The following is a 25447-nucleotide window of genomic DNA, read 5'->3' on the forward strand; positions in this document are numbered from 1 at the left end:
AAGGGGTAAAAGGAAAAAAAGCCCCCAAAATTAGTAACGCAATTTCTCCCGAGTACGGAGATACCCCATATGTGGCACTAAACTGTTTCCTTGAAATACGACAGGGCTCCAAAGTGAGAGAGCGCCATGCGCATTTGAGGACTAAATTAGGGATTGCACAGGGGTGGACATAGGGGTATTCTACGACAGTGATTCCCAAACAGGGTGCCTCCAGCTGTTGCTAAACTCCCAGCATGCCTGGACAGTCAGTGGCTGTCCGGAAATGCTGGGAGTTGTTGTTTTCCAACAGCTGGAGGCTCTGTTTTGGAAACACTGCCGTACAATACGTTTTTTATTTTTTATTAGGGGGACAGTGTAAGGGGGTGTATATGTAGTGTTTTACTCTTTATTATGTGTAAGTGTAGTGTTTTTAGGGTACATTCACACTGGCGGGTTTACAGTGAATTTACCACTAGGAGTTTGCGCTGCGGTGAAAAATTTGCGACAGCCCAAACTTGAAGCAGAAAACTTACTGTAAACCCGCCAGTGTGAATGTACCCTGTACGTTCACATGGGGGGGCAAACCTCCAGCTGTATAAAAACTACAACTCCCAGCATGTACTGACAGACCGTGCATGCTGGGAGTTGTACTTTTGCAACAGCTGGAGGCACGCTGGTTGGAAAACCTTCAGTTAGGTTCTGTTACCTAACTCAATATTTTCCAAACAGTGTGCCTCCAGCTGTTGCAAAACTTCAACTCCCAGCATGTACTGATCGCCGAAAGGCATGCTGGGAGATGTAGTTATGCAACAGCTGGAGGGATCGCAACTACAACTCCCAGCATGCAGAGACAGTTGTTTGCTGTTTAGGCTTGCTGGGAGTTGCAGTTTTGCAACATCTGTAGAGCTATAGTTTAGAGACCACTGCACAGTGGTCTCCAAACTGTGGACCTCCAGATGTTGCAAAACTACAACTCCCAGCATGCCCAGACAGCAAACTGCTGTCTGGCAATGCTGGGAGTTGTAGTTTTATAGCCAAAAACAAAGAGACCTACAATACTAATATTATTTCAAAAAGTATAACAATCTTTATTAGACAATAAAAAACAAACAATTTAAAAATAGTAAAAGGCAGAGGATGACCTTACGCAGGAGACAACAAGTGCCAGTGGACCTGGTATGGGCGATATAGGCATTCAGTCAAGAACATACATAATGTAAGACTGGCACGGCTGCACACTTATGATATCGTAACAATAGATATAATATCTAACATACATTGATGTAACATAGGGAGCAGCAATGCAATATAACAAACATAAATAGGGACCCAAGATGGGTAATACCTAAAAAGACTACCTGTCATATACCCAAAGGCCAGGAACACCAAGCACCAACACCCAAGGTGTTCCTGGCCTTTGGGTATATGACAGGTAGTCTTTTTAGGTATTACCCATCTTGGGTCCCTATTTATGTTTGTTATATTGCATTGCTGCTCCCTATGTTACATCAATGTATGTTAGATATTATATCTATTGTTACGATATCATAAGTGTGCAGGCGTGCCAGTCTTACATTATGTATGTTCTTGACTGAATGCCTATATCGCCCATACCAGGTCCACTGGCACTTGTTGTCTCCTGCGTAAGGTCATCCTCTGCCTTTTACTATTTTTAAATTGTTTGTTTTTTATTGTCTAATAAAGATTGTTATACTTTTTGAAATAATATTAGTATTGTGGGTCTCTTTGTTTTTGGCTATATATCGGTACCCCCAGGACCTACATACGGCACGTATTGTTTTGCTGTTTTGTTGTTTGGCTAAATTGAGTTGTAGTTTTGCAACATCTGGAGGTGCACAGTATAGAGATCACTTTGCAGTGGTCTCAAACTGTAGACCTCCAGCTGTTGCAAAACTGCAACTCCCAGCAAGCCTAAACAGCTCTCTGGGCATGCTGGGAGTTGTAGTTTTGCAACATCTGGAGGGTTACAGTTTAGAGACCACTATAGTGGTCTCAGACTGTAGCCCTCCAGATGTTGCTAAGTAACTCACCGACTTTTGTTGTATCCAGGGAGCTACGTCGCGGTCCTCTTCTTCCGCCGATTGTCGCCCGCTGCCGCCGCTGATCGTCGACGCTGCCGTCGCCAATGGGTAAGTGGATCTTCCGCGCCGGTCCCTGTCGGTTTCCCCGTCCTGCCCCGCCTATTGTGGGAGGGTAGGACGGGGGAAACCGAAAGTAAACCCCTCCGCCCCCCCGATCTGCTATTGGTGGTCGCGTCTAGACCACCAATAGCAGAGATAGGAGGGGTGGCAACCCTGCCACCTCACTCCTATCGCTACAGGGGGATCGTGGGTGTCTAGGACACCCGCGATCCCCCTTCTATTCCGGGTCACCGGGTCACCATAGACCCGTATGACCCGGAATCGGCGCAAATCGCAAGTGTGAATTCACTTGCGATTTGCGCCGATCGCCGACATGGGGGGGTCTAATGACCCCCCTGGGCATTTGCGCGGGATGCCTGCTGATAGATATCAGCAGTCACCCCGGCGCGATCCCCGCCCGGCGCGCGGCGGGGACCGAAATTCCCACGGGTGTACAGGTACGCCCTTGGTCCTTAAGTACCAGGGAGCAAAGGCGTACCTGTACGCCCTTGGTCCTTAAGGGGTTAAACATCCGGTGTGCCCTGAAAGTGTTTCAGGGCACACCGGATGTTTAAAAATGCATTTTTTTTTAATTTGCGGCTCCGGCCGCTCTATCCCCCGTCCTCCGGCCGCTCTATCCCCCGTCCTCCGGCTGGTGATGTCGGGGATGTCCGGTGGGGCTGGGGTTTAGTAGTGAGGAAAAAAAAAAGTCCTGCAGCAGCGGGCTGCGGCCGCGGTGATTAGGGTGTGCCTGTGCACACCCGGCACACCCTGTGCGCACGCCTATGAATATATAGATGTTCATTCAAAGGAATACTTCAAAGTTACAAATTTTATTGATCTAATCTGGGGTCAATGAATTTAATGTTTTAATCCAAAAAACTTCTCTCTGTAACAATCTCTTTTTTATACTTTCTTCAGATACCCCTTCAATTTCTTCTATTACCATCCACCATAATTCACTGGCTTGGTGCCCGAATTCGGTGAAATGCTTAGCCACTCCTGTTTCTCCAAATTTATTAGTTACCTCTGTTTGACTCTGTATCGCTGTAGCTTTCATATTCCGGATTGTACAGCGGTGTTCACTAATGCGGCTGTCACGATTCGGCTGGCTGGAGGTGGATCCTCTGTGCCAGAGAGGGATTGGCGTGGACCGTTTCGGTGGATCGGTTCTAAGTTGCTACTGGTATTCACCAGAGCCCGCCGCAAAGCGGGATTGTCTTGCAGCGGCGGTAGCAACCAGGTCGTATCCACCAGCAACGGCTCAACCTCTCTGACTGCTGAGATAAGCGCGGTACAAGGGAGTAGACAAAAGCGAGGTCGGACGTAGCAGAAGGTCAGGGCAGGCAGCAAGGATCGTAGTCAGGGGCAAAGGCAGGAGGTCTGGAACACAGGCTAGGAACACACAAGGAAACGCTTTCACTGGCACAATGGCAACAAGATCCGGCGAGGGAGTGCAGGGGAAGTGAGGTATAAGTAGCGAAGTGCACAGGTGAAAGTACTGATTAAAACCTCATGCGCCAATCAGTGGCGCACCGGCCCTTTATATCGCAAGGACCCGGCGCGCGCGCGCCCTAAGGAGCGGGGCCGCGCGCGCCGGGTCATCACAGACGGGGAACGAGTCTGGTAAGCGAGTCGAGATGCGCATCGCGAGCAGGCGCGTCCCGCATCGCGAATCGCATCCCGACTGGGAGTATTATCGCAGCGCACCCGGTTGGCAAGTCTGACCGGGGCGCTGCGAATAAGAGCACGCTGTGAGCGCTCCGGGGAGGAGCAGGGACCTGGAGCGCTCAGCGTAACAGTACCCCCCCCCCCCCTTGGGTCTCCACTCTTTTTGGAACCTGAGAATTTGAGGATAAGATTTTTGTCCAGGATGTTGTCCTCAGGTTCCCATGATCTCTCCTCTGGGCCGCAATTCTCCCAATCTACCCAAAAATTTTTTTTTACCTCTGACCGTCTTGGATGCCAGGATTTCTTTCACAGAAAAAACGTCAGAGGAACAGGAAACTGGAGTGGGAGAAACAACTTTGGGAGAGAAACGGTTAAGGATGAGTGGTTTAAGGAGAGAGACATGGAAAGCATTGGGAATACGGAGAGAAGGAGGAAGAAGGAGTTTGTAAGAGACAGGGTTGATCTGGCACTGGATTTTGAAAGGACCAAGATAACATGGTCCCAGTTTATAACTGGGGACACGAAAGCGGACATACTTGGCGGAGAGCCATACTTTGTCTCCGGGAGAAAAAAATGGGGGGAATTCTTCTTTTCTTATCGGCATGTTTTTTCATCCGGGATGAAGCCTGTAAGAGAGAATTTTGAGTCTCTTTCCATATGGTGGAGAGTTCCCGAGTCACCTCATCAACAGCGGGCAGACCAGAGGGCATGGGAGTGGGAAGGGGGGGAAGAGGGTGACGGCCGTACACCACGAAGAATGGGGATTTAGCAGAAGATTCGGAGACTCTGAAATTGTACGAGAATTCGGCCCATGGTAGAAGATCTGCCCAGTCATCCTGGCGGGAGGAAACAAAATGTCGCAAATAATCACCCAGAACCTGATTAATTCTTTCTACTTGCCCATTGGATTGGGGGTGATAAGAAGATGAGAAATTTAACTTGATTTTGAGCTGATTACAGAGGGCCCTCCAGAATTTAGACACAAATTGAACGCCTCTATCCGAGGCGTGGGCAGCCCGTGGAGGCGAAAAATGTGTATAAAAAATTGTTTCGCGAACTGGGGCGCAGAAGGAAGACCTGGAAGAGGGATAAAATGTGCCATCTTGGAGAATCGATCAACGACCACCCAAATAACTGTGTTGCCATGGGATAAAGGTAAGTCAGTAATAAAGTCCATGCCAATCTGAGACCATGGTCGTTCAGGAACAGGCAGAGGATGGAGGAGTCCAGCAGGTTTCTGGCGAGGGGTTTTGTCCCGGGCACAGACTGTACAAGCCCGCACGAAATCAACAACATCAGCTTCCAGGGTAGGCCACCAATAAAATCGAGAGATGAGCAGGATGGATTTTTTATGCCAGCATGGCCTGCGAGGTGTGAGGAGTGTCCCCACTTGAGAATCCTGAGGCGCTGGCGTGGAGAGACGAAGGTCTTCCCTGGAGGAGTTTGTCTGATGGAAGCTGGAGAAGAGGACATCAGACAGTCTGGAGGAAGAATGTGTTGCGGGGAAGCTTCCACTTCAGAGGCATCTGATGAACGAGAGAGGGCATCAGCCCTAATGTTCTTGTCAGCAGGGCGAAAATGAATTTCAAAGTTAAAACGGGCAAAGAACAACGACCACCTAGCCTGGCGAGGGTTCAGCCGTTGGGCAGACTGAAGATAAGAGAGATTTTTGTGATCAGTGTATATAATAACTGGATATTTGGATCCTTCCAGTAGGTGCCTCCATTCCTCAAGCGATAATTTTATGGCCAGTAGTTCTCGATCACCAATGGAGTAGTTTTTCTCCGCCGGAGAGAAGGTCCTAGAAAAGAAACCACAAGTAACAGCATGCCCGGAAGAATTTTTTTGTAGGAGTACTGCTCCAGCTCCCACCGAGGAGGTGTCTACCTCCAACGAGAAGGGCCTAGATGGGTCAGGTCTGGAGAGTACGGGAGCAGAAGAAAAGGCAGTCTTGAGATGATTGAATGCGTCTTCCGCTTGAGGAGGCCAGGACTTAGGGTTGGCGTTTTTCTTGGTTAGGGCCACGATAGGAGCCACAATAGTGGAAAAGTGCGGAATAAATTGTCTGTAATGATTGGCAAACCCCAAAAAACGTTGGATAGCACGGAGTCCGGAGGGGCGTAGCCAATCCAATACGGCTGATAGTTTATCTGGGTCCATTTGTAGTCCCTGGCCAGAGACTAAGTATCCTAGGAAGGGAAGAGATTGACATTCAAAGAGACATTTTTCCATTTTGGCATATAATTGATTGTCCCGAAGTCTCTGAAGAACCATGCGGACATGCTGGTGGTGTTCTTCTAGGTTAGCAGAAAAAATCTGAATATCGTCTAGGTAAACCACAACACAGGTATATAGAAGATCACAAAAGATTTCATTTACAAAGTCTTGGAAGACAGCAGGGGCGTTGCAAAGCCAAAAGGGCATAACCAGATATTCAAAGTGTCCATCTCTGGTGTTAAATGCTGTATTCCACTCGTCCCCCTCCCTGATGTGGATGAGATTATATAAACCTCTTAAGTCCAGCTTTGTAAAGATGTGGGCGCCTCGTAGGTGGTCAAAGAGTTCTGAGATAAGAGGTAGCGGATAGCGTTTTTTTTACAGTGATTTTATTAAGTCCGCGGTAATCAATGCAAGGGCGTAGGGAGCCGTCTTTTTTGGAAACAAAAAAAAATCCAGCTCCGGCAGAGGAGGAAGATTTGCGGATGAACCCCTTTTTTAAATTCTCTTGGATGTACTCCGACATGGCTTGTGTTTCCAGAGCAGACAGAGGATAGATTCTGCCCCGGGGTGGAGTAGTACCAGGGAAGAGGTCAATAGGACAGTCATAAGGCCTGTGAGGAGGCAAAGTCTCTGCTTGTTTATTGCAAAAAACATCAGCATAATCCAGATAGGCCTTGGGGAGACCAGATAACGGAGGAACCACAGGGTCTTGACTGACAGCACAGGGAGCAGGTTTAAGACAGTTCTTGTGGCAAGAGGTACCCCAGTTCTTGATTTCCCCGGTGGTCCAATCGAGGGTAGGGGATTAGCGTTGAAGCCACGGTAATCCAAGAAGAATTTCCGAAGTGCAGTTAGAGAGGACCAGAAATTCAATTTTTTCGTGATGGGGTCCGATGCACATTAAGAGGGGTTCCGTGCGGTAACGCACAGTACAGTCTAATCTTTCATTATTAACAGAGGCGATGTAGAGGGGTCTGGCGAGACTGGTCACTGGGATGTTGAACCTGTTGATGAAAGAGGCCAAAATAAAATTTCCTGCAGATCCGGAATCCAAGAAGGCCACAGCTGAGAAGGAGAAGGTAGAAGAAGAAATCCGCACAGGCACAGTAAGACGTGGAGAAGCAGAGTTCACATCAAGAGCTGTCTCACCTTTGTGCGGAGTCAGCGTGCGTCTTTCCTGGCGTGGAGGTCGGATAGGACAATCCTTCAAGAAATGTTCGGTACTGGCACAGTACAGGCAAAGGTTCTCCATGCGGCGGCGTGTCCTCTCTTGTGGTGTCAGGCGAGACCGGTCAACTTGCATAGCCTCCACGGCGGAAGGCACAGGAACGGATTGCAGTGGACCAGAGGGGAGAGAAACCGCCTCGTGCGAACAAAGTCCATATCCTGGCGGAGCTCCTGACGCCTTTCGGAAAAACGCATGTCAATGCGGGTGGCAAGATGAATAAGTTCATGCAGGTTAGTAGGGATTTCTCGTGAGGCCAGCACATCTTTGATGTTACTGGATAGACCTTTTTTAAAGGTCGCGCAGAGGGCCTCGTTATTTCAGGACAATTCGGAGGCAAGAGTACGGAATTGGATGGCGTACTCGCCAACAGAAGAATTACCCTGGACCAGGTTCAGCAGGGCAGTCTCGGCAGAAGAGGCTCGGGCAGGTTCCTCGAAGACACTTCAAATCTCCGTGAAGAAAGAGTGTACAGAGGCAGTGACAGGATCATTGCGGTCCCAGAGCGGTGTGGCCCATGACAGGGCTTTCCCAGACAGAAGGCTGACTACGAAAGCCACCTTTGACCTTTCAGTAGGAAACTGGTCCGACATCATCTCCAAATGCAGGGAACATTGTGATAGAAATCCACGGCAAAATTTAGAGTCCCCATCAAATTTGTCCGGCAAAGACAATCGGAGGCTGGATGCGGCCACTCGCTGCGGAGGAGGTGCAGGAGCTGGCGGAGGAGATGATTGTTGAAGCTGTGGTAGTAGCTGCTGTAGCATCACGGTCAGTTGAGACAGCTGGTGGCCTTGTTGTGTTATCTGTTGCGACTGCTGAGCGACCACCGTTGTGAGGTCAGCGACAACTGGCAGCGGGACCTCAGCGGGATCCATGGCCGGATCTACTGTCACGATTCGGCTGGCTGGAGGTGGATCCTCTGTGCCAGAGAGGGATTGGCGTTGACCGTGTCGGTGGATCGGTTCTAAGTTGCTACTGGTATTCACCAGAGCCCGCCGCAAAGCGGGATGGTCTTGCAGCGGCGGTAGCAACCAGGTCGTATCCACCGGCAACGGCTCAACCTCTCTGACTGCTGAGATAAGCGCGGTACAAGGGAGTAGACAAAAGCAAGGTCGGACGTAGCAGAAGGTCAGGGCAGGCAGCAAGGATCGTAGTCAGGGGCAACGGCAGGAGGTCTGGAACACAGGCTAGGAACACACAATGAAACGCTTTCACTGGCACAATGGCAACAAGATCCGGCGAGGGAGTTCAGGGAAAGTGAGGTATAAGTAGGGAAGTGCACAGGTGAAAGTACTGATTAAAACCTCATGCGCCAATCAGTGGCGCACCGGCCCTTTAAATCGCAAGGACCCGGCACGCGCGCGCCCTAAGGAGCGGGGCCGCGCGCACCGGGTCAGCACAGACGGGGAACGGGTCTGGTAAGCGAGTCGGCATGCGCATCGGGAGCGGGCGCGTCCCGCATCGCGAATCGCATCCTGACTGGGAGTATTATCGCAGCGCACCCGGTCGGCAGGTCTGACCGGGGCGCTGCGAATAAGAGCACGCTGTGAGCGCTCCGGGGAGAAGCAGGGACCCGGAGCGCTCAGCGTAACAGCGGCACTTAACACTTCTAATTGTTTGGCCGAAATAAATCCGGCCGCACGGGCATTTTAACAAGTAAATGACTTACAACTATACCAGCCCTTGAGGGGGATCTTAGTACCCCTCAATGGATGACATATATGATCAATTTTGACAACCTAGACACGGGAAGGTTCCCTTCTTTTTGGTTTTTAAAAAGGTCTGCGTAGACTTTCATATCTACCCGTACCAGAAAATTGGCTAATGATTTTCCCTTTTTATAAATAAATCTTGGGGGCTTTCCAAACATTTTACCATATTTGGGATCGGCACACAACAGTCCCCAATATTTATTCACCGTCTTTTTATAATGATAATGAAACAAATCTTGGAATTACTTAACGTAGGATCTTTTATTAATTCTTCACTTACTGCCATGAGTCCTTCTTGAGTCGGAATATTAGTATAGAGACTTTTAATATCTAACGTACACAGTTATGTATCCTTTATCACCTCCACATCCTCTATATGGTTCAAAAATGTGTTAGTGTCACTCAAATGTCACACAATTTCTCAGTTTTCTAACCACTTTCTGCAAGAACCCATCTACATAGACTGCTAAGGGATGAAGAATGGAGTCTCCTCACCGTTCCTAAAATGGACGGAGGTGTCAGCAGAGAGCACTGTGGTCAGACAGAAAGGAAATTCAAAAAGAAAAGAACTTCCTGTGGAGCTGATAACTACTGAAAGGATTAAGATTTTTAAATAGAAGTAAATTACAAATCTGTTTAACTTTCTAGCACCAGTTGATGTAAATAAAAAAATGTTTACCAGGGGAGTACCCTTTTAAACTCTTAAGGACTTAAGCCCGGTCCTGGTGTGAAAAACGGGGTCACGCTAACGATAGCCGGAACCCTGAGCTAACAGCGTGTGGCATCGATCGTTGTGCCGCGCGCTGTTAACCCTTCAGACGCGGCGATCAAAGTTGACCGCCGTGTCTGAAAACAAAAGTAAATGGTTCCCGGCAGCTCAGTCGGGCTGATCGGGACATCGCGATAAAATCCTTACCTCTCCTTACCTCTCTCTGTGGCGTCTGATCGGGGATTGATTGCTCCAAGCCTGAGCTACAGGCTTGAGCAATCGAGCCCCTATCTGACTGATCCCTGCAAAGCTATGGCTTTGCAGGGATCAGCATAGATCAGTGTGTGCAGTGCTATAGCTCCCTATGGGAGCTATAACACTGCAAAAAAAAGTGGAAAAAAAAAGTTAACAAAGGTAATTTAACCCCTTCCCTATTAAAAGTTTGAATCACCCCCTTTTCCCATAAAAAAAAACAACTGTTTAAATAAAAAAAAACATATGTGGTATCGCTGCATGCGAAAATGTCCGAACTATAAAAATATATCGTTAATTAAATTGCACGGTCAATGGCGTGCGCGCAAAAAAATTCCAAAGTCCAAAATAGTGTCTTTTTGGTCACTTTTTATATCATGAAAAAATTTATAAAAAGCAATCAAAAAGTCAGATCAATACAAAAATGATACCGATAAAACTTCAGAAAACGGCAAAAAAAATTAGTCCTCATTCCGGCCTGTGCATGGAAAAATAAAAAAGTTATAGGGTTAGAAGATGAGAATTTTTTACATATAAATTTTCCTGCATGTAGTTATGATTTTTTTTTACAAAGTACGACAATATCCAACCTATGTATGTAGGATATCCTTTTAACCGTATGGACCTACAGAATATAGATAAAGTGTTGCTTTTACCGAAAAATGCACTGCGTAGAAACGGAAGCCCCCAAAATTTACAAAATGACATTTTTTCTTCAATTTTGTCGCACAATGATTTTTTTTCCGTTTCGCCGTGGATTTTTGTGTAAAATGACTAATGTCACTGCAAAGTAGAATTGGTGGCGCAAAAAATAAGCCATCATATGGGGTTAAAATTGAGCTTAATGTTCATCAGAACTCCCAAGTCCTTTTCGGTAGTAGTTTTACCCAGTGATTTATTATTTAGTACATTTGGGGGGAGATATATCAAAACCTGTGACAAGGAAAAGCTGACCAGTTGCCCATAGCAACCAATTAGTTTGCTTCTTTTATTTATTTGAAACCCTCTGAAAAATGAAAGAAGCAATCTGATCGGTTGCTATGGACAGCTGGTCAGCTTTCACTCTGCACAGGTTTTGAAAAATCTCTCCCTTTGTTTTTGCAGCCCAAACGCATAACCTTACATATATCCACATTAAACATAATTTGTCTTTTCTCTGTCCAAGCCTTCAGCTTCCCCAGAGCCCTCTATTATATCATGTTTACCATCCTCTGTGGTAATCAACTTACCCAGTTTAGTGTTGACTGCAAATATTGCAGTTCTATGCTGTAATCCCTCTAAACAATCACACATTAAAGTGAAGTGGACCCAATAATAACCCCTGTGGTACCCCACTTGTATCTGTGACCCAATCTGAATATGTTTTATTGATAACCACTCTGTTTCCTATCATTAAGCCAGTTACTAGTCCATTTACATAGATTCCCCCCCCCCCCCCCCAGTCCCAGAACCTTCATTTTATGTACCTTTTGAGTGGCACAGTATTGCCTTAAAAAAGTCCAGATACACAATATCACCAGCTTCACCCAGGTCCAATCTATAATTGACCCCTTCACAGAAGCTGATTAGATTAGACTGAGAAGACCCATCACTCATAAACCCATGCTGGTGCTGTGTCATAAGGTTGTTGTTATTAAGATATTGAAGAATAGCAATTCTCAGAAAACCCTCAAATATTTTACTCACAACAGATGCTGGTGTTGCCCCATACTTTTAATTTTCACAAGAGGTAAAAAGAGAAAAAGACCCCGAAAATTTGTAAAAGAATTTCTCCCAATTACTTAAATACCCTTATGTGGATGTAAAGTGCTCTGTGGGCATATAACATGGCTCAGGAGTCAGAGAGCACCATGTACATTTGGAGCCTAAATTGGTCATTTGCATTAGAAGGGCTGATAGTTGTGACAGTTCTGATTTAAACACAAAAAAGTAAGCACCCACATGTGACCCCATTTTGGAAACAACACTTCTCAAGGAATGTAACAACGGGTGCAGTGAGCATTTAAACCCCACAAGTGTCTGACAGATATTTGGAACAGTGGTCCATAAAAATGAAAAATTTAGTTTTTCATATTCACAGCCCACTGTTCTAAAAATCTGTCAGACACTTGTGGGGTCTAAATGCTCACTGCACCCCTTGTTACATTCCTTGAGGAATGTAGTTTCCAAAATGGGGTCACTTGTGGGGGGTTTTCACTGTTCTGGCACCAATGGGGCTTTTATGAACACAACATAGCCCCCAACATTCATTATAGCCAAACGCTTCCTCCAAAAGCCCAACATTGTGCCTTCTCTTCTAAGCCCTGCAGAGCTCTTTGGGGGAGATTTATCAAAACCTGTGCAAAAGAAAAGTTGCCCAGTTGCCCATAGCAACCATGCAGATTGCTTCTTCAGAAGCAATCTGATTGGTTGCTATGGGCAACTGGACAACTTTTCCTCTGAACAGGCTTTGATAAATCTCCGCCTTTATGTCCACATTTGGGGTATTTTCGTGCTTGGGAGAAATTGGGTTCCAAACTTTGTAGGGCTTATTCTTATATTACCCCTTGTAAAACTGAAAATAATTTTTCATTTTTACAGCCCTCTGTTTCACAAATTTGTTAGGCACCCATGGTTTCCAGATGCTCACTGCACCCCTTATTCCATGAGGGGTATAGTTTCCAAAATGGTGTCACATGTGGTTGGTTTTTACTGTCTGGGCACCATGAGGGCTTTATAAATGTGGCATGGCCCCCAAAAACTATTTCAGCCAAATTCTCTGTCCAAAAGCCAAATGGCGCTTCTTTCGTCCTTTTCCCTGCCGTGCACCCACTGAACACTTTACATCCACATATGGGGTATTTCCATACTTAGGAGTAATAGAGTTACACATTTTGTGGGCTTTTTCTCCTTTTACTCCTTGTAAAAATGAAAAATTTGGGCTTACACCAGCATTTTAGTGTAAAAATTTTAATTTTTCATTTTCATGGCCCACTGTCCTAAAATTGTGTCAAACACCTGTTGGGTGTAAATGCTTGCTTGTGCCCAATATTACATCCTTGACAGTGTAGTTTCCACAATCGTGTCACATGAGGGGGGTTTCCACTGTCCTGGCACCATGGGGACTTTGTAAATGAGACATGGCTCTGTAAAACTATTCCAGCCAAATTCTCCCTCCAAAAGCCAAATGGTGCTTCTTCCCTTCTGAGCCCTGTTATGCGCATATACAGCACTTTATGTCTGCATATGAGGTATTTCAGTATTCGGGAGAAAAAGGATTACACATTTTTTGAGGGGCTTTTTCTCCTCTTAGCCCCAATTTTTTATTTTTACAAGCAGTAAAGCAACATATTAGTGTAAAAATAGAGATAATGGCCGACATTAATCATTATCTTTAGACTGTTTTTTTGTGTCTAGAAAAGGCGCAAAAAAGGTGCAAGCATGGTTTATTTGCGCCTTTTTTTGCACCTTTTGGTTTACACATTTCTGCTGATTTTGAGTTGCAATCCACTGATTATGGCAATACACGTGATATGGAAGGGTTTTATGAACTGCACCTTTTAGTGAAAAGGCTCAAAAAAGGTGCAAAGCCACTGAAAAGTCTATAAAACTACACGAGTCCAGACTTAGCTTAGCTTTTTGGTGTATGTGAAGAGAGAAATTTCTGAAAATGTGTACCTGCACAAAATTAATCAAATGCTCTGTGACCATTTAATACATTTGGTGCTCCTACACATTACCAGCACACAAAAAAAAGGTGCAGAAAAATGCTTCACTTAAACCTACAATGATAAATGCTGGCCTTTGACTTTTCACCTCCAATCTGCTATTCCTGTGAAACACCTAATGAGTTAACAAACTTTTTGAATGTCCTTTTGAATACTTTGAGGGGTGCAGTTTTTATAATTGGGTCATTAATGTGGGATTTCTAACATGAAGGCCCCTTAAATCCACTTCAAACTGAAATCTGAAAAATTCAGATTTTAAAATTTTCATAAAAAAAATAAAAAAACTGCTGCTAAACTTTGGAGCCCTTCAAAAAGTAAAAACATGTTGACCTTATTAGGCCAACATAAAGTGGACATATTGTAATAGATCATTTATTTGGCATGACCATTTTCTTTACAAGCAGAGCATTTCAAATTTCGAAAAATGCAAAAAAAATTTATTTTTTCATGAAATTTGGGAATTTTTCACAAAGAAATGATGCAAGTATCAATGTAAATTTACCACTATCTTAAAGAATAATATGTCAAGAAAAACTATCTCAGAATCAGAATGATAATTAAAAGTATCTTAGAGTTATTAATGCAAAAAATGACACAGGTCACATTTGAAAAATGTGGTTGTGTCCTTAAAGGGGTACTCTGCCCCTAGACATCTTATCCCCTATCCAAAGGATAGGGCATAAGATGTCTGATCGTGGGGGTCCCGCCGCTGGGAACCCCCGCAATCTCGCAGCACACACTGTCGTCTGGTGCATGGAGCGAGCTTTGCTCTGTGCCTGATGACTGGCAATGTAAGGATGTCACGCCCCTCCCCGTCAATGCAAGTCTATGGGAGGGGGCATGATGGGCAGAACCCCTGTGATCAGACATTTTATCCCTTATCCTTTGGATAGGGGATAAGATGTCTAGAGTCGAAGTACCCCTTTAAGGCCAAAACAGGCTGCATCCTTAAGGGGTTAAATGGCACACGTGTTAATAAATTACTCTCGTAAATGGCATATTACTTCACTATGCATATAGTATGTGCGCCCCTTAGCCGGGGTGGGGTGGACAGGGGGGCATATGACTTGATATTGTTTTTTGCTCTGATATGTATTGTCAGCTGTGAGGCCTTAACATGTCCAATCAACTGAATTTGCCACACCTGACTTTAAAGGGGTTATCCAGGAAAAAACTGTTTTTATATATCAACTGGCTCCAGAAAGTTAAACATATTTGTAAATTACTTCTATTAAAAAATCTTAATAATTTCAATACTTATGAGCTTCTGAAGTTAAGGTTGTTCTTTTCTGTCTAAATCCTCTCTGATGACACGTGTCTCGGGAACCGTCCAGTTTAGAAGAGATTTGCTATAGGGATTTGCTTATAAACTGGGCGGTTCCCGAGACACGTGTCATCAGAGAGCACTCAGACAGAAAAGAACAACCTTAACTTCAGAAGCTCATAAGTACTGAAAGGATTAAGATTTTTTAATAGAAGTAATTTACAAATTTGTTTAACTTTCTGGAGCAAGTTGATATATATAAAAAAAAGTTTTTTCCTGGATAATCCCTTTAACTAAGGTGTGGAAACATCTCAAAAATAGTGAAGAAAATGCTGCAACATAACAAAATGTAAAGAAAATAGAATGGTCAAAAAAACTTTCTAACTGTATTGTATGTTCAGGCATATTGGGGGAGATTTATCAAAACTTGTCTGGAGGAAAGGTTGCTGAGTTGCCCATAGCAACCTATCAGATTGCTTCTTTCATTTGTTAGAGGCCTTTTCAAAAAATGAAAGAAGCGATACGATATGGTTGCTATGGGCAATTCAGAAACTTTTTTCTCTGGACAGGTTTTGATAAATCTCCCCCATTGTGCTGTAATGGAATTTATAATGCCATTTCATGATACTGGTTGATAGAGAATGCAGAGTTGCAATTAATAGTAGTAATAATATGGTTATAAATAATCAAATCCTGGCTTTATGTGCACGTGTGAATCTGGCTTAGAAAAATGCACGTTCAATGCATGTGTGAATCTGGTTTGGAAAAATGTGTCATACATTAGAATGAGTTAAGCAATTAAGCAAGCAGAATAATCTAGTTCTGTTTTTTTTTTTTTTTTTTTTTTTTTTACAGATGCATTCCTACAACAGTTAAACAGCTGAACTATCATCTTGGAACAAAACTGCTTAGCAAAAGTGACAATTTAAAGCATATATTTGTTTATAAATAAATTAATTAGATGAACTTATGTATTAGACCAGGCCTGCACAACTAGACAGTACATAAGGGCCGAAATTAACATAGGGTACCCTTCTCAGAGCCACACACAGGCTTTTAGTGGGGTATTTCATGTACTTTTAGGGCACCTCAAGTTAAATATTTTTGCAAATACATTAATTTAGCAAACTTGCCTTCTTTTCTTGATATTTCCTCCTGCTCCTTTCCTTCTTTTGTTCATTGCTCATTGTAACCTAGACAACTATCTGTCAGCAAAGGGAGAAAAGGAGCAGGAGTATCAGGAGGAGGCAATTTTGCTAAATTAATTTATTTGTAAAAACATTTAACTTGATGTGCTCTACAAGGTTAACTGTATTGGTTGAGATTGGAATACCCCTTCTATATGAAGTCACCTGTCCCTGTTAAAGTCATGGCATTCACATGCTCATTGCTCCAGGGGCCCTTAATGCAATTTAGGGTTAGGTACAATGAGCAGAGCAGTTAGTGTAAAAAGGATGCATTCAGCAGAGCTGACACTGTACTGACTCATACAAATCCAGCTGCAAGCATATTAACAACAGAGAGATAGATCATCATCTTCTACCTTGTATCCGATGGCAAAACTTGCAGAGTCCAAGCGGGAAGCAAAAAGTATATCTAGAAAGATTCTACAGCTGCTCAGCACTGCCGCCCAGTAGACATACATGTACATGTATAGTAGGACCTTCCTTGACACTGAGGGACAAAGATAGCCAACGTTAGCTGTGTGTGTGTACTATATCCGCCCTTCTGCACAACTGCAGCAAAGTGATCCCATATGTCTCAATTTCAAGGAAGCTCCTGGGCTACGGACTAGACTAAGACCTTCCTTGATATCACAGCAACATAATCCCGGGCCATATGTTGTGCAAGCCTTTACCAGAGAAAAAGCATGTCAAACAAATATCATTTGTTTAAAACTTACATAGTTAGTATTCTCATGGAAACATAGCCACCAAAAACATTAACCGTCGTTATGGCAACAAACTGCAAACTATTTTTCAGATTACTATAAATTGACTGTTTAATGTGTGGATAACAGTAGTGCACATTTACAATATGTCTTGCAATGTTTATTGAATAAAAAATAAAATACATATAAGCAAATATCTGTCAGTTGAAAAAATACTACTATATTATGTATGCAGTAGAATCTCCCAATAGCAACACTTACGGGGGAATAAAAGCTATTCTGAGGCGTCCGCAATTGTAAAAAAAAAGGCTGAAAAATCTTTCTAAATGACCAAACACTGTACTCACTCCAGAGTGTAATTAGCTATAAAACAGGATAAACAGTGATATTATGGATGGGGATATGTCTAGCTATGGTGGCTTGAAGACTTGTTGAGCTGGAGATCCTACCTGCTGCCCTTCCATTATCACTTATTTTAAGCCTCTGAATGGGAAAAAAAGGAAAACTCAGAGGGGAAACCTGGTTCCTGACCTATTCACCAGTTATGAACACCTATTTCACGTGGTCCCAGCCCAGCAAGAACGGGACCAAACAGTCTGCTGCAGAGGGCAGCACTACATCAGAGCGACCCGCTCCTCCGCTACAGCCTTCATCTGTGCCTTCAAATGCTCCGATTCCCCTGGTCTCCTGGCTGGACAGGTGCACAGATCTTCAGGAGAGCTCTGCAGATCTTCTCTCTGGCACTCTCCCCCTACACATATGCCGCCGCAGTGTGCACGGAGGCTCCTCACAGGCCATGTGTGGATCCCCAGCTGTTCTGCTCTCCCCTCATCTGTCTGCTGCTGCAAGGACAACGGAGGCTCTTTGCACCCCCGAAGAAGGCCGCCCGTCACATGGCTCCGCTGCTCCTGATGCCTCCCTCTGCTCCTATGAGCTGGTGAGTGCTGCTGTCCCTTCATTACTGCAGGGACCTGCCGATGCAAACTCCACTTCGTCCCTTGGGCAGGGCCGGATTAATGTAGGGGAGGATGGAGCTGCTGCTCCAGGCCCCTACATGAAAATAGGCCCAGCGGCCTGCACTGGCGGCCCGCATAGGCCGCCCGGTAAATATGTTAACAGAAAAAGAGGGCCGGCCCTGCTTCTTACTTACGGCCCTGGGTCAGCCAGGGCCGTAAGTAAGAAGCAGGGCCGGCCTGCAGAGCACTGTATTCTTTTTATAAATAGTTAGCCTCTGGCCCTTTAAGGTGAGTGCAGGTGCCGTGGCCGCAATGCCTCTCTGGGAAGAGAGCAGAAGGATGCTCCTCTCCCTCCTCTGTGTGCAGGCTGCAGCCCTATTGGAGCAGGCAGGTTCTTTGCTTCCTGTTCCATTGCTGACTACATCACCTGCCCACGCTGAATGGGAACAGGAAGACTTCCCCTGCCCACAGCTGCGGCCCCCCATACAACAGGTAATTTTCCGGGAGGAAAAGGTTGAGGGGCAAATTGCTGTTTGCGGGGTCAGTGGGAGTTAAATGGGCAATTTCTTAATGTTTCCTGACATGGGGGCCACTGGCAGTTTTAAAACTACAACTCCCAGCATGCCTTTGGCTGTCCAGACATGCTGGGAGTTGTAGTTTTGTAACACTTTATCTATCTAATCTCATATCTATCTCATATCTATCTATCGATCTCATATCTATCTCATATCTATCTATCTCATATCTATCTATCTCATATCTATCTATCTCATATCTATCTATCTCATATCTTATCTATCTATCTCATATCTATCTATCTCATATCTATCTATCTCATATGTATCTATCTCATATCTATCTCATATCTATCTATCTCATATCTATCTCATATCTATCTATCTATCTCATATCTATTTATCTATCTCATATCGATCTATCTCTCATATCTATCTATCTCATATCTATCTATCTACACAGGCCATGTGTGGATCCCCAGCTGTTCTGCTCTCCCCTCATCTGTCTGCTGCTGCAAGGACAACGGAGGCTCTTTGCACCCTCGAAGAAGGCCGCCCGTCACATGGCTCCGCTGCTCCTGATGCCTCCCTCTGCTCCTATGAGCTGGTGAGTGCTGCTGTCCCTTCATTACTGCAGGGACCTGCTGATGCAAACTCCACTTCGTCCCTTGGGCAGGGCCGGATTAACGTAGGGGAGGATGGAGCTGCTGCTCCAGGCCCCTACATGAAAATAGGCCCAGCGGCCTGCACTGGCGGCCCGCATAGGCCGCCCGGTAAATATGTTAACAGAAAAAGAGGGCCGGCCCTGCTTCTTACTGTCACGATGCCGGCTGGCAGGTAGTGGATCCTCTGTGCCAGAGAGGGATTGGCGTGGACCGTGCTAGTGGATCGGTTCTAAGTCACTACTGGTTTTCACCAGAGCCCGCCGCAAAGCGGGATGGTCTTGCTGCGGCGGTAGTGACCAGGTCGTATCCACTAGCAACGGCTCAACCTCTCTGACTGCTGAAGATAGGCGCGGTACAAGGGAGTAGACAGAAGCAAGGTCGGACGTAGCAGAAGGTCGGGGCAGGCAGCAAGAATCGTAGTCAGGGGCAACGGCAGGAGGTCTGGAACACAGGCTAGGAACACACAAGGAAACGCTTTCACTGGCACAATGGCAACAAGATCCGGCCAGGGAGTGAAGGGGAAGTGAGGTATAAATAGGGAGTGCACAGGTGAACACACTAATTGGAACCACTGCGCCAATCAGCGGCGCAGTGGCCCTTTAAATCGCAGAGACCCGGCGCGCGCGCGCCCTAGGGAGCGGGGCCGCGCGCGCCGGGACAGGACAGACGGAGAGCGAGTCAGGTACGGGAGCCGGGATGCGCATCGCGAGCGGGCGCTACCCGCATCGCGAATCGCATCCCGGCTGGAGACGGTATCGCAGCGCGCCGGGTCAGTGGAGCTGCCCGGAGCGCTGCGGTAGCGAGAGAGAAGCGAGCGCTCCGGGGAGGAGCGGGGACCCGGAGCGCTCGGCGTAACAGTACCCCCCCCCTTGGGTCTCCCCCTCTTCTTAGAGCCTGAGAACCTGAGGAGCAGACTTTTGTCTAGGATGTTGTCCTCAGGTTCCCAGGATCTCTCTTCAGGTCCACAGCCCTCCCAATCCACCAAAAAGAACTTTTTTCCTCTGACCGTCTTGGAGGCCAGTATCTCTTTCACTGAGAAGACGTCAGAAGAACCGGAGACAGGAGTGGGAGAAACTAATTTGGGAGAGAAACGGTTGATGATGAGTGGTTTAAGAAGAGAGACATGAAAGGCATTAGGAATACGGAGAGAAGGAGGAAGAAGAAGTTTGTAAGAGACAGGATTAATTTGGCACAAGACTTTGAAGGGACCAAGATAGCGTGGACCCAGTTTGTAACTGGGGACACGAAAGCGGACATATTTAGCGGAGAGCCATACCTTGTCTCCGGGAGCAAAAATGGGGGGAGCTCTTCTTTTCTTATCGGCAAACTTTTTCATGCGAGATGAAGCCTGTAAAAGAGAAACTTGGGTCTCTTTCCATATGGTGGAAAGATCACGAGTCACTTCATCTACCGCGGGCAAACCAGAGGGCAAGGGAGTAGGGAGGGGGGGAAGAGGGTGACGGCCGTACACCACGAAAAATGGGGATTTGGAGGAAGATTCAGAGACTCTAAAGTTATACGAGAATTCGGCCCATGGTAGAAGATCTGCCCAATCTTCCTGGCGGGAGGAAACAAAATGTCGTAAATAATCACCCAAGACCTGGTTAATTCTTTCTACTTGTCCATTGGATTGAGGATGATATGCAGAAGAAAAGTTTAATTTAATCTTGAGTTGTTTACAGAGAGCCCTCCAGAATTTTGACACGAATTGGACGCCTCTATCCGAGACTATTTGTGTGGGCAACCCGTGAAGACGAAAAATGTGTACAAAAAATTGTTTAGCCAACTGAGGCGCTGAAGGAAGACCAGGAAGAGGGATGAAATGTGCCATCTTGGAGAATCGATCAACGACCACCCAAACAACAGTGTTGCCACGGGATGGGGGTAGGTCTGTAATAAAATCCATACCAATCAGAGACCAAGGCTGTTCGGGGACAGGCAGAGGATGAAGAAAACCAGCGGGCTTCTGGCGAGGAGTCTTATCCCGAGCACAGACAGTGCAGGCTCGCACAAAGTCCACGACATCCGTCTCCAGAGTCGGCCACCAATAGAAGCGAGAGATGAGTTGCACAGATTTCTTGATGCCTGTATGACCTGCGAGATGGGAGGAGTGACCCCATTTGAGGATTCCGAGGCGTTGGCGTGGAGAGACGAAGGTCTTTCCTGGAGGAGTTTGCCTGATGGAGGCTGGAGAAGTGGAGATCAGGCAGTCAGGAGGAATGATGTGTTGCGGAGAGAGTTCGACTTCCGAGGCATCCGAGGAACGAGAGAGAGCATCGGCCCTAATGTTCTTATCGGCAGGCCGAAAGTGAATTTCAAAATTAAATCGGGCAAAGAACAGAGACCACCTGGCCTGGCGAGGATTCAGCCGTTGGGCAGACTGGAGATAGGAGAGGTTCTTGTGATCGGTGTAAATAATAACAGGAAATCTTGATCCCTCCAGCAGATGCCTCCATTCCTCAAGTGCTAATTTAATGGCTAGAAGCTCTCGATCCCCGATGGAGTAGTTCCTCTCCGCCGGAGAGAAGGTCCTAGAAAAAAAACCACAAGTAACAGCATGCCCGGAAGAATTTTTTTGTAGAAGGACCGCTCCAGCTCCTACAGAGGAGGCATCAACCTCCAATAAGAAGGGTTTAGATGGGTCAGGTCTGGAGAGCACGGGAGCCGAAGAAAAGGCAGACTTGAGCCGTTTAAAGGCGTCTTCCGCTTGAGGAGGCCAAGACTTGGGATTGGCATTTTTTTTGGTTAAAGCCACGATAGGGGCCACAACGGTAGAAAAATGTGGAATAAATTGCCTGTAATAATTGGCGAACCCCAAAAAACGTTGGATAGCACGGAGTCCGGAGGGGCGTGGCCAATCTAAGACGGCAGAGAGTTTGTCTGGATCCATTTGTAGTCCCTGGCCAGAGACCAAGTATCCTAGGAAAGGAAGAGATTGGCATTCAAACAGACATTTCTCTATCTTGGCATAAAGTTGATTGTCACGAAGTCTCTGAAGAACCATACGGACATGCTGGCGGTGTTCCTCTAGATTGGCAGAAAAAATCAGGATATCGTCCAGATATACAACAACACAGGAGTATAAGAGATCACGAAAAATTTCATTAACAAAGTCTTGGAAGACGGCAGGGGCGTTGCACAGGCCAAAGGGCATGACCAGATACTCAAAGTGTCCATCTCTAGTGTTAAATGCCGTTTTCCATTCATCCCCCTCTCTGATGCGGATGAGATTATAAGCACCTCTTAAGTCCAGTTTGGTAAAGATGTGGGCACCTTGGAGGCGATCAAAGAGTTCAGAGATGAGGGGTAGAGGGTAGCGGTTCTTTATCGTGATTTTATTAAGACCGCGGTAGTCAATGCAAGGGCGTAGAGAGCCATCTTTTTTGGACACAAAGAAAAATCCGGCTCCGGCAGGAGAGGAGGATTTACGGATAAAGCCTTTTTTTAAATTTTCCTGGATGTACTCCGACATAGCAAGAGTCTCTGGGGCGGACAGAGGATAGATTCTGCCCCGGGGTGGAGTAGTGCCCGGGAGGAGGTCAATAGGACAATCATAAGGCCTGTGAGGAGGTAGAGTCTCAGCTTGTTTTTTGCAAAAAACATCCGCAAAGTCCATATAGGCCTTAGGGAGACCGGTTACAGGGGGAACCACAGAGTCACGGCAAGGGGTACTGGGAACCGGTTTTAGGCAGTCCTTGAAACAAGAGGGCCCCCAACTCTTGATCTCCCCAGTGGACCAATCCAGGGTTGGGGAATGGAGTTGAAGCCAGGGTAGTCCAAGGAGGATTTCGGAAGTGCAATTGGGGAGGACCAAAAATTCAATCTTCTCGTGATGAGGTCCGATGCACATTAGAAGGGGCTCCGTGCGGAAACGTATGGTACAATCCAATCTTTCATTGTTTACACAATTGATGTAAAGGGGTCTGGCGAGACTGGTCACTGGGATGTTGAACCTGTTGACGAGAGAGGCCAAAATAAAATTTCCTGCAGATCCGGAATCCAAGAAGGCCATAGTAGAGAAGGAGAAGGCAGAGGCAGATATCCGCACAGGCACAGTAAGACGTGGAGAAGCAGAGTAGACATCAAGGACTGTCTCACCTTTGTGCGGAGTCAGCGTACGTCTTTCCAGGCGGGGAGGACGGATAGGACAATCCTTCAGGAAGTGTTCGGTACTGGCACAGTACAGACAGAGATTCTCCATGCGGCGTCGTGTCCTCTCTTGAGGTGTTAGGCGAGACCGGTCGACCTGCATAGCCTCCACGGCGGGAGGCACAGAAACGGATTGCAGGGGACCAGAGGAGAGAGGAGCCGGGGAGAAAAAACGTCTTGTGCGAACAAAGTCCATATCCTGGCGGAGCTCCTGACGCCTTTCGGAAAAACGCATGTCAATGCGAGTGGCAAGATGGATGAGTTCATGTAGGTTAGCAGGGATTTCTCGTGCGGCCAGAACATCTTTAATGTTGCTGGATAGGCCTTTTTTAAAGGTCGCGCAGAGGGCCTCATTATTCCAGGATAATTCTGAAGCAAGAGTACGGAATTGTACGGCGTACTCGCCAACGGAAGAATTACCCTGGACCAGGTTCAACAGGGCAGTCTCAGCAGAAGAGGCTCGGGCAGGTTCCTCAAAGACACTTCGAATTTCTGAGAAGAAGGAGTGTATAGAGGCAGTGACGGGGTCATTGCGGTCCCAGAGCGGTGTGGCCCATGACAGAGCTTTTCCAGACAGAAGGCTGACTACGAAAGCCACCTTAGACCTTTCAGTAGGGAACTGGTCCGACATCATCTCCAAGTGCAGGGAACATTGGGAAAGAAAGCCACGGCAGAATTTAGAGTCCCCATCAAATTTATCCGGCAAGGATAGTCGTAGACCAGAAGCGGCCACTCGCTGCGGAGGAGGTGCAGGAGCTGGCGGAGGAGATGATTGCTGAAGCTGTGGTAGTAGCTGCTGTAGCATCACGGTCAGTTGAGACAGCTGTTGGCCTTGTTGCGCTATCTGTTGTGACTGCTGGGCGACCACCGTGGTGAGGTCGGCGACAACTGGCAGAGGAACTTCAGCGGGATCCAGGGCCGGATCTACTGTCACGATGCCGGCTGGCAGGTAGTGGATCCTCTGTGCCAGAGAGGGATTGGCGTGGACCGTGCTAGTGGATCGGTTCTAAGTCACTACTGGTTTTCACCAGAGCCCGCCGCAAAGCGGGATGGTCTTGCTGCGGCGGTAGTGACCAGGTCGTATCCACTAGCAACGGCTCAACCTCTCTGACTGCTGAAGATAGGCGCGGTACAAGGGAGTAGACAGAAGCAAGGTCGGACGTAGCAGAAGGTCGGGGCAGGCAGCAAGAATCGTAGTCAGGGGCAACGGCAGGAGGTCTGGAACACAGGCTAGGAACACACAAGGAAACGCTTTCACTGGCACAATGGCAACAAGATCCGGCCAGGGAGTGAAGGGGAAGTGAGGTATAAATAGGGAGTGCACAGGTGAACACACTAATTGGAACCACTGCGCCAATCAGCGGCGCAGTGGCCCTTTAAATCGCAGAGACCCGGCGCGCGCGCGCCCTAGGGAGCGGGGCCGCGCGCGCCGGGACAGGACAGACGGAGAGCGAGTCAGGTACGGGAGCCGGGATGCGCATCGCGAGCGGGCGCTACCCGCATCGCGAATCGCATCCCGGCTGGAGACGGTATCGCAGCGCGCCGGGTCAGTGGAGCTGCCCGGAGCGCTGCGGTAGCGAGAGAGAAGCGAGCGCTCCGGGGAGGAGCGGGGACCCGGAGCGCTCGGCGTAACACTTACTTACGGCCCTGGGTCAGCCAGGGCCGTAAGTAAGAAGCAGGGCCGGCCTGCAGAGCACTGTATTCTTTTTATAAATAGTTAGCCTCTGGCCCTTTAAGGTGAGTGCAGGTGCCGTGGCCGCAATGCCTCTCTGGGAAGAGAGCAGAAGGATGCTCCTCTCCCTCCTCTGTGTGCAGGCTGCAGCCCTATTGGAGCAGGCAGGTTCTTTGCTTCCTGTTCCATTGCTGACTACATCACCTGCCCACGCTGAAGGGGAACAGGAAGTCTTCCCCTGCCCACAGCTGCGGCCCCCCATACAACAGGTAATTTTCCGGGAGGAAAAGGTTGAGGGGCAAATTGCTGTTTGCGGGGTCAGTGGGAGTTAAATGGGCAATTTCTTAATGTTTCCTGACATGGGGGCCACTGGCAGTTTTAAAACTACAACTCCCAGCATGCCTTTGGCTGTCCAGACATGCTGGGAGTTGTAGTTTTGTAACACTTTATCTATCTAATCTCATATCTATCTCATATCTATCTATCGATCTCATATCTATCTCATATCTATCTATCTCATATCTATCTATCTCATATCTATCTATCTCATATCTATCTATCTCATATCTATCTATCTCATATCTTATCTATCTATCTCATATCTATCTATCTATCTAGCTCATATCTATCTATCTCATATCTATCTATCTCATATATATCTATCTATCTCATATCTATCTCATATCTATCTATCTCATATCTATCTCATATCTATC

At 46.8% G+C, this 25447-nt stretch overlaps 1 protein-coding gene across 5 annotated transcripts in view; it reads left to right on the top strand.

The window, feature by feature from the left end:
• STAT1 (signal transducer and activator of transcription 1) overlaps positions 1-16995 on the top strand; it is a 1320138-nt gene extending 1303143 nt beyond the window's left edge. For all 5 annotated transcript variants that reach the window (XM_056535944.1, XM_056535945.1, XM_056535942.1 and 2 more), the window contains one exon: positions 15739-16995. In XM_056535944.1, coding sequence (XP_056391919.1) covers positions 15739-15759 — 21 coding nt within the window. In that variant the 3' untranslated portion in view covers positions 15760-16995. The remainder of the gene's footprint in view (positions 1-15738) is intronic.
• Positions 16996-25447: the final 8452 nt, after the last annotated feature.

Source organism: Hyla sarda, chromosome 8 (genome assembly GCF_029499605.1).
Source record: "Hyla sarda isolate aHylSar1 chromosome 8, aHylSar1.hap1, whole genome shotgun sequence".
NCBI classification, from domain to species: Eukaryota; Metazoa; Chordata; class Amphibia; order Anura; family Hylidae; genus Hyla; species Hyla sarda.